Source organism: Psammomys obesus, unplaced genomic scaffold (assembly GCF_907164565.1).
Source record: "Psammomys obesus unplaced genomic scaffold, mPsaObe1.curated_primary_1811, whole genome shotgun sequence".
Lineage (NCBI taxonomy): Eukaryota > Metazoa > Chordata > Mammalia > Rodentia > Muridae > Psammomys > Psammomys obesus.
In genome coordinates, this window is record NW_026586383.1 from 282,470 (window position 1) to 292,272 (window position 9,803).

General features: G+C 48.5%; 1 protein-coding gene across 4 annotated transcripts in view; it reads left to right on the plus strand.

Moving 5' to 3' along the window:
- Map4 (microtubule associated protein 4) overlaps positions 1–9,435 on the plus strand; it is a 136,490-nt gene extending 127,055 nt beyond the window's left edge. For all 4 annotated transcript variants that reach the window (XM_055601623.1, XM_055601622.1, XM_055601624.1 and 1 more), the window contains 5 exons: positions 1,002–1,094; positions 4,910–4,991; positions 7,259–7,371; positions 8,929–9,118; positions 9,243–9,435. In XM_055601623.1, the coding sequence (XP_055457598.1) occupies positions 1,002–1,094; positions 4,910–4,991; positions 7,259–7,371; positions 8,929–9,118; positions 9,243–9,250 (486 nt within the window). In that variant the 3' untranslated portion in view covers positions 9,251–9,435. The remainder of the gene's footprint in view (positions 1–1,001; positions 1,095–4,909; positions 4,992–7,258; positions 7,372–8,928; positions 9,119–9,242) is intronic.
- The last annotated feature ends 368 nt before the right edge of the window (positions 9,436–9,803 follow it).

Below are 9,803 nucleotides of genomic sequence, written 5' to 3' on the forward strand. Positions count from 1 at the left end.
AGGAAGGAAGGAAGGAAGGAAGGAAGGAAGGAAGGAAGGAAGGAAGGGCCTTTCTTCTTGAGAGCTGAGGAACTCTGTGTGTTACTCAGCTCCAGGGCTAAGGGGTTGCAGCGCAGCCTGGCTGTGCCTTCCTTAATTGCACATCACTGTAGCACCATTTCGGTGGCTCTTTTTGTCCGTGCATCTCATCAACACAGAATTATACTTCTAGAGGATTCGAAGGATTATAAAACCAGATATGCTGGCTATAAACCTAGCAGTGCTATGGGTGAGGCAGGAGGACCAGGAGTATGCTTGGGGTACATAGCAAGTTCCAGGCTGGCCTTACCTACTTCAGACAAACAAACAAACAAACAAACAAACAAACAAAAATGAAGTCAGTCCTCATCTGTCAGTGTTTCCAAAACAGATGGCTGAGATGTCTGAGCTGCTAAGGCTATGGCCTGTGCTCTCCCTGGTGTCCGGTTCAGGATTCTGTGACCATTTGCCTTCTTCAATGAACAATGTGTCTTCCTTCCTGTTAACAGATCTGTGCTGTTAGCCAGCTGCCTAACAATTCTTAGAGCAGCCTTTGTTTCCGGGAGTAAGTCTGGTTGCAACAGTTCCAGGCCCCAGATGGGAACTGGCTTAGAGCATCAGTATCTATCCTTACTGAAAAATACAAGAGCCCTTGTGTCCAGCTTTCAGAGAAAGGTCTCACTCAACAAGAAGGTGGGGCCATATTTCTGTGGGCTTCAGGGTCCTGTTGCTGTGTGAGTCTTTAGAGACCCCAGGAGCAGTGAGGATATCCTCATAGCACTGTGCAGCATGCTTTTGTCTCGTGTTGTTTGCTCACTCCCTTTCTTGCTTTCACATTCCTTTCCTGTTTTTCAACCCCTATTCTAATGAACAGAAGTTTAAGGACACTCACATTTGGACTCTCTGCCTGCTCTGTGTCAGTTCTAACTAGCCCTCTCCCTCTGTGTTGGTTTTTTCCCCCTTTTTGTTTTCTAACATTCCAGGTCCAGATAGTCTCCAAAAAAGTGAGCTACAGCCATATTCAATCCAAGTGTGGTTCCAAGGACAATATTAAGCATGTCCCTGGAGGTGGCAATGTAAGTATAAGCTCTGGCCAGTTGGCTAATGAGGCGTAGTCCCTGTGGGAAACTTGGGTGGGGGAGGGGGAAGGGGAAAGATGGGAAGAAGACACCGAGAACCTTCCCTCATGTGACAGGATCACGGTGGCCTGGGTTGGGCCCTTGCCAAGAAGCGGTCCTGACAAGTAAACAAGCTGGAGGCCCATATATATTTTTATGGGTGTCCTGATGATTCCCTAAGACACAGCTAGTGATACTTCGGTGGCCTCACCTCACTGCCGTGTCAGAGGCTTTGTATTATTCTCTAGCGCCATTTGCTGGGGACGCACAGACTTGACTGTGCGCCTGGGCAAACCCCTGCCCTGAGACAGGTGCCCGTATCCTCCCAAGGCCTGTGCTTGAATCCTTTGTCATTGTAAAATTACTGTTAACCAGAGTTCATCCTACCATTCCTGCTTCTATCTGTATTCTCCCTTTGTGTTCTCTTTTCTTTCTTCTTTCCTTCCTTCAGTCTTCTCCTTTTAGTCCCTTTTGTCTGTTCCACCTAAACATCCTTGTTATCACATTGCTGTTCTGTGTTAGCTCTTTGTGTGTGTTGGGGTGCCGGTGATTGATTACAGCTTACAGGGAGATTCTGGTTTGGGGAAAATGGCACCAGAAGTCGTCATTTAGAGGCTGTTTCCCACTGACAGGGCGTAGGCAGATTGGAGTCTGCAGAGCACTACCTTGGGCACATACTGGGCCACCTACATATGGCCCCTGCTCTCGACTCCCTTTCAAAAGACACTGCCCATGTTGTTTGTTTGTTTGGGGTTTTTTTTTGTTTTGTTTTGTTTTTTTGTTTTTTTTTTTCAATATACTTTGCTCCTCTTTGCCATCCTGAACACTCTGTACCACTGTTCTCTATGCTCAGACCATTCTGTCCCGGGTCTGCAAACACCCTCTGCAGTTTCATTTTCAGGAATCCAGCCAAGAATATTCCTTCCTACAGTTAAACCTCATAGTGTAACCAGGAAGCATGTTCTTCCTGGTTAAAACTCACTATGGTTCTACTTCTGTTTTGTTTTGAGACAAGATTTCTCTATGTAGTCTTGACTGTTCTGGAACTTACTCTATAGACCAGACTGACCTGGAACTCAGAGCTCTGCCTGCCTCTGCCTTCCTGAGTGCTGGGACTAAAGGTGTGTGCCACGACACCCACCCCAACATGAGATTTTATGGAAGTTTGGACTCTGTTTCATCCTTGTAAGGTGGAGAATAAGTGCTCAGATCTGTGGGCTGCTCACAGCGTGTATTGGTGCATGTAGGATGGCACAGATCAGCTATACCCTGTGCAATGCAGAGGTAGAGCAGAGTAGAGTGGCCTGTGATTGCTTGTATATTGAGGTGTTCCTTCAAGAGATAGATAGGAGTTTAATGTGATGGCACACTCCTTTAATCCCAGCACTTGAGTTTGAGTCCAGCCTGGTCTACATACTGAGTGCCAGGACAGCCAGGACTATATAGAAAGACCCTGTCTCAAATAATAAATTAATAAAATCAACCAAGCAGAAAAGATAAATGTGTGTTTTTGCCGGCTGTCAGGCTTCACTGTGGAGAGGAGCACCCAGTGAAGGAAGCACAGGTCTTAGACCATAAAAGAAAGTGAAGAAACTGACTACAGATGCTTCCAGCTGCCAAGCAGGGAGCCCTGTTAAGCCGGTAGACTAAGAATACCTTGAAATTTAATAGATGGGTACATCTGTTAGTATTGACTGTAAAGGGTCTGTTTCCTTTAATCTTAAGGTCCTTTTGTACTCTACAAGTAACTCTCCTTTGCTTTAAGTTACTGTTTTTTGTTGGCCTTCATGGGGTGGGGGGCTGAATAAACTGCATGTCTGCTGACTCCTGCCGTAGTGCATGTACAGAGTTCAGAAACAGCCTTGATCCAGCTCCTGCACTGTGTTTATTGTTATCTGCTTCATATCCCGGACAGATTGGGGAGCTCCTGGAGACTCTTGTCTCTTACTCCTTTCTCACTGTGTGAGCTGTGATATTACAGGTGTTGTGTATGAATCTAGGTTTTTATGTGGCATCTGAAGATTTGAACTAGGTCCTCACATTGTATGGCAAGCACTTTTATCCATGGAGCTATCTTTCTAGTCCATAAACAGGAGTTAATTTTGCCTGTTTCATTTAGGGTTTTTTTTTTTGTCTATAGTTTTCTCTAAATTGGTTAGGTTTGCATTTTGCTTGCGCAGCATCCTCTCCATCAGGTAGCAGTGGTGTCTGCGCCGTCAGGGGACTACAGGATTCCAGCCTGGGCTGGAATACAATGTCTTAATCAGAACTTTCCCTCATTAGCTTTTCTGTCTTTGAAGATTAGCTAGGAGATAAAGAAAGGGGGTAACTTCACATTTTGGAAGGAGCCCAGTCCCAGACTGACAGAGTGGCCTCTAGTTTTCCAAGGAGATCTCAGGGATGGAGAGTCACCTCTGCTTCAGTATATACTAGTGGACTGATTCATGGAACAGCCAGGGTTTTGGCTGGGGACGTGCACTTTCCGAGATTCCCAGGACTAAGTGTACCGTGAAACAGGATAGTTGTCTTAGACCACATGTTCAAGACCAGTTATGTGTGGCTTTCAAACAACAAAAAAGACAAAACATTAAGTCTTGGATGGCTTGGAATTCGTGGAGCTAGAGCTGCCTCTGCTTCATTGAGTGCTGGGATTAAAGGCATATGCCATGATAGCCTGCATGGTATACATGATCTTGTCAGCAGTTCAGTCTGTTGATTATCTTTTAAACAGACATAGTATCTGTAAATGAAAGCCTATGGGAAGCCTGAAGAAAGCCAATTGTGCACGGTCAGAGCAGACTCCCAAGCACAGGCTTAGGGATACACAGGACTGTGCCTGCAGCACTCCTCTTGGCTGCTTGAAAGGAGGTAGCTAGAGTTCATGGTGAAGTGTATATCTTCCGTGGCTAAAAAGCACATCTAATTTCAGCATCTGGAGGCTAAGGCCCACATCAGCAAAGATGACCTTGTCTCAAAACAAAGCAGAGTATATGTTGCTAGCTGAGGATACTGCTGTTTTATTGCGGTTCTTGTTTGTTTGTAAAAAATGTACCGAGTGGGGCTGGAGTGGCTCAGTGGTTATTCAGTTCTCAGTACCCACGTGACCACTCACACCCGAATGTATCTGACTCCTCCAGCCTCTGTGGGCACCATATATGCAAGTGTTGCATATTTACACGTGGGCAAAATACTCACACGCTTCCAATAGAGCCACATTTAACACAAGGTGTTCCAAGATTTAAATTGATAACTTTATTCTGCATTTAAAAGATCATTCTTTTGCAGTGATAGAAAATAGCCTAAATGCTGAATAGTAGCTGTGGTGTTGATGTTTGCAGCATAGATCATTTTTTGTGGTCCTTTTGTGCATTCTGTTTTGCTGGGAGACGGGTTGTGTCATGAAGCCCATAGGAGTCTATAGCCTTACAGTTGGCCTGGGGACATGCTCTGGAAGGAAATTCAGTAAGTTTTAGTCTAGGGTTTTCTGGGCAAGGAGTTTGATAGGTAAGGTTTTGAGATGGAACCAGATGGGCATTTTAGGAGAGCCTTGATTTTGGTGTTGTACCCTGCACAGTAGAGCAGTTCCAGAGGTGGGGTCAAAGGTAAAGAGAAGGCCATAGTAGATCATGGGCTCCTAAGTACTTTAAGAGGTGGCCTTGACCTTGAACAGACTGAGAAAGGGCATAACTAAGGGAGCTGGTGAAGGTGAGGTGGGCTCATCCATGACTCGTGCCTTTTCTCTGAGTATATTTGCTTTCCGTTCTTCTGCTTAGGTTCAGATTCAGAACAAGAAAGTGGACATGTCCAAGGTCTCCTCCAAGTGTGGGTCCAAAGCTAACATCAAGCACAAGCCTGGTGAGTGACTGCCTGTGCCTAAGACTCCCTCGGCAGGTAGACCTTCAAGGGTCATCTGGGTGGCCTTCCCGCTGGGAAGTTTGCATGACTTCAAAACGAGGAGCCTGTTCTGGAGAGGTAGCACAGCATTACAGTGAGCGCTACATGGATCCCTGGAACCCTCATAAATGTCACTGGGCCTGGCAGCCAACATGTGCTTCCAGTGCTTGGAAGTAGAGACAGGGTGCCCAGAGCAAGCTGCCTAACTCCACAAGCCAAGGCGAGTTCTGGCTTCAGTTGAGAGACTGCAAGGAAGTCTAACATTTAACCTTAGGCATCCATAAACATGTGAGCCCCCACACGTGCACATACATGCATTCATGTACTCCACACACACATGAAAAAGAAAGAATTACTTCTGAATTGACCTCATACCCGGGGTGCCTGGTAGAAACAGCACAGCTTTCCGTTCCTGCCAGAGATAGCAGCTGGGTGCTACTTTCTATTGAAGGAGGAACAGTTTGTTAAGGCCATTGTCACAGCTGTCCCTTGGTGATATTTACATCCTGTCCCTGGCAATACTGCATGTGATGTGCCTGGCACTGTTGGCCTGGGCTAGCCTCCCGCTTTAGCATTCTGGGAGCTGGTGCTGACGGAGTGGTGGTTCAGACTCCTCAGATCCAGTAACAGATGAAGCCCCAAGCAGAGGTCCTGAATGCCAGTCTTGACAGGAGAGGGGAGGGCATTTGGAATGCCGGCTGCCCCTGAGGACCTGGTAGCAGTGCCCATGGCATTTCCGTCTGGCAGCAGCATTGTTGACAGTGTCCTACAGAGGCTTCTGAGGGCAGCCTGGGGTCTTGCTATGGTTCAGGCACTGGTTCCTGGTCCACAGATAAGGGGTTGTGAGGTCTTGCTCCAGAAGCTGGCACACAGCTGGCACAAAAAATTTCCTTCTTCTCAGCGGATTCCAGTCAAGGTTGTTTATTTTGCTTTCTTGCTTTTGGTGTGTGTGTGTGTGTGTGTGTGTGTGTTTTTAATTTGTTTTATTTTTGGCAGTGTCTCACAGTGTAGCTCAGCTAACATGGAATTCACTGTAGCCTAGGATGGTTTTGACCTTGTAGCGGTCCTCCTACTCACCCTTCCAATTATTGGGATTGTGTACTCTTTCGTGAGGGACCAAACGCTGCTATCCTTAACTAATTATTTATTCTACTGCCCTTTTATCTGGAAAATCCATGTATGTGAAATGGCTTTTGCCTAATGGCGCTGAGTGAAAGGATTGCTTTTGCCCGAGCTAGCTCTATAGTGGGGAAGAAACCTTTGAGTTTGTCAGCTATCTGATGGTGTGGTTTTATCTACTTCATTTGGGTTCTTATGCCTCTACTTCCCTTCCAAACCCCCAACACTAGATAGGAAAGAAAGAAGGTTAGAGGGGAAAGGGGATGTAGACTTAGTTCCTTGGGGCAAGTCCAATTTTCCTAGTCAGGGTATTCAGCAGTCCAGCAAACAGCAAATGCAGCAGCAGGGAGAGCACCCCCGTCCGTTGGCTCTGACACTTATACTCTTCAGAGTCGTCAGAAGTAAACTGTCTCCAGCTGGCAAAGACCACACTCTCCTCAGGGCCTGAGACAATCATAGTTTACAGTCCCACATCCCATACCTGGGTGAAAACAAAAACATGTTTTTATAACATAACTGAGTTTTTAAAGACACCGACACTTCCACTACAGGTCATTGTGGGCTGAGGACAGATGGGAAGGGACAGACAGATGAGTTTCCAGCCCGGTCTACTCTTCTTCCTGAGCCCGAGTCTATCAGGGTCCTCTCGTTCTTGTTCTTGTGTGCAGTTCCTTCACTTTCACCCCAGAGAGCTTTTTCTCAACTCATACTTCTGAGTCTACTTGCTCTATTTCACTATTCCTCCTTTTCATTCTGTGGCCTAGGCAGTCAATATCTATATCCTGTCCCTGTCATTCACCAAGCATCAACCTGAACAAATGAAGAGTCATGGCCCTGGCTGATGTGGCCCTTATGAGAATCAGTGAGACCTGGAGAGTCCGGAGCTAGCATCAGGCTGGGCCTGCAGTGGCTTGAGGACAGTTTTCCTTTCCTGGGAGGAGTGCCACTGCCTCTTTTGTCCTTACAACCGCCCTGGAGATGGACATTTTCTTGTTTCTAGAAGGGACACAGAGCCATCCATGGTCAGGCTCAGGTTCCTGTCTAGGCTCCTGGCTTTGCTTACAGGTATAATCTGGCACCCTCAGTGACCAGTTCTTTTGTTGTTCCAGGTGGAGGAGATGTCAAGATTGAAAGTCAGAAGTTGAACTTCAAGGAGAAGGCCCAGGCCAAAGTGGGGTCCCTCGATAACGTGGGCCACCTGCCTGCAGGAGGTGCCGTGAAGGTAGTGAGCAAGTCTCCAGGATATAGCTGGAGTGGTGTGGCGACCTTAAGGCTGGGATGGAGCTTAGCAGGACTGTCACCGCCCCTCGGTTTCGGGAGTCACATGTTCAGTTACGCCATTGCTGTCTCCATTTCACCGTTAGTGAGGCAGAGGAGGTGAAGAGCCAGAAGCTGCCTCTCAGCTGGTGGCAGTGTCTATTCCCAAGAGCTATGGCCTGCCTCATTGGACTCTTCCCAGCCATTTTCTGAGGGAATTTTGGGTGGGACACAAATGACAAGGCAATCTGGGGTTCTTCACATGGTTCTATTGACTATTACTTTTCAACTCTCAGAGACAGGGCTGCTGGAGGTACCCAGACGCTGGAAAAGCATTAGAGCGGAGGCAGACTTCTTCCATGTCTGACACTGGCTGGGCCTCTCTCCTCTTTCCTCCCTCTCCTCTTTCCTCTCACCTCTTTTCACAGTGCTGTGAGACTCTTTGTTTTGCCAAGATCCCATCTATCCTTCATTCCGTGTCATGGGCAGGTGGGGAGACCCATTCGGGTTGTAGCGTACAGGCTCCTAAGTACAAGGCTGCAGCTCTGGTATTCAGGGGAAATGGGCAGGGAGCAGGGACCAAGCCATGTGTATGCCCCTTCCCTCGATGCCTGCTCACCCAGCGCTGGCCATTCTGTAGCTATCTTATCCAGTTTTCTGGTTCCAGCCCTGGTTCCACCTCAGTGAACATTTCAGGGGGGTAAGGGGGATGAGGGGGACTTTGCTCTTAAGTTTTGACCCTCTGGGACTTGAGAGGATGCCATCCTTCAGTCTGTCTAAGTGAGCCATTTGGTCACTTGTTTATGGCCGCAACATTAAGTCACTGCAGCCCAGGCTTTCTGTGTCAAGTTTTGTATTACTTCCTTTTTTCACCTTACCCCCTATATATCCCTTGTCTGTCTCCACTGTCCCCTGGTATGCTTTCTGGGACATGCGTGGTCTATCTCACTAAAAGCGCCCACTCTTCTTCTGTTTTATGCTTGACCCATGCTGTATATATCCAGTGTTGTCCTCCACAAGCCCCTGAAACGCTTCTGGAACACACCTCTTTGAATACCTTTTTCTGCTTCCTCTGTGTCCATGGATGCTAGGACAATGCCCAGCATAAAAAGTGCTCTGTCGTGAGGGGATCTTACCACACAGAGAAGCAGGCAGGGTGCTGCCTACTTAGTTACCAAGGGCCCTCTCTAAGTACTGGGCCAACCCTGCTTCCCAGCTAGGCATAAACCACTGATGTGTGCTCTTCAGGGTTACTGCTGTCTGTTGTTGTTAGAGCCATTTTTTTATTTGGTATCAACTTTAGAGTCACAAAGTTCCATAAAGAGACTCCCAAGAGGGCATTAGCTCAGCCAGCTCCAGGCTGGAGAGTTAGTGTTGGAGAAATTAGAGGTGGACATCTGTGTAGAGCTGGTGGTTGCCGGGGTGTGTGGGCCAGGAAGTCTATGTATGAAATCACCACCATCACCCCATCTCATTCCCTCCCCAACTGACCCATCACTGTCTCCCCACTGTTTCATTGTAGACTGAGGGCGGTGGCAGTGAGGCCCCTCCGTGTCCAGGCCCCCCCGCTGGGGAGGAGCCAGCCATCCCTGAGGCTGCGCCTGACGCTGGTGCCCCTACTTCAGCCAGTGGCCTCAGTGGCCACACCACCCTGTCAGGGGGTGGTGACCAAAGGGAGCCCCAGACTTTGGACAGCCAGATCCAGGAGACAAGTAAGTGGCTGGGCTCGGTCTAAGGGCCAGCCAGGGGCCCTGTCACTGGCTGAAAATTGAAACTCCTTTGTTTTATGACTGGAGTGTGACCTAAATTTTAACAAAGTAACCTTTTATCTTCCAGGCATCTAATGATGACATTCTGGTCTCGTCTTCCATCTCCCCTGTGTTCCCTCTCTTGTCTCCCCCTCCCCCATGTTGCCCTCTCCCATCCCTCCTCACGTGTCACTGCAGATTGAGACCTACAGGCTGACGTTCCGGGCAAATGCCAGGGCTCGCACCGACCATGGGGCCGACATTGTCTCCCGGCCTCCCCACTTCCCTGGTGGCCCAAGTTGGGGGCCCCGGCCCCTGGGCTCCTATTCCCGGGCTGTCTACTAGACTTGTAAGCCCTTGGGCGCCGGGCAGCCCCTTTAGGCCTTCTTCCCGCTCGCCTCGCTCGCTCAAGGCAGCCGCAGCAGCTCCGCTGCCTTCACACCTCCTTCTGGACCCACCTCTGCACCACTGCTCCGTAGATAATGTGGGAGGGGTGGGAGTCTAAGGGGATCTCTGTGGGATCTAGGGGCAGGGAGCTGGATTCTAGCCTCCACGGTTTGGTTTTTTTGGACCAAACTGGAAAGAAACTGACAAAACACTCCCTCTCTTCCCTGGTTCAGCCTGGAGGGACTAGCAGAGGTGAACTCCA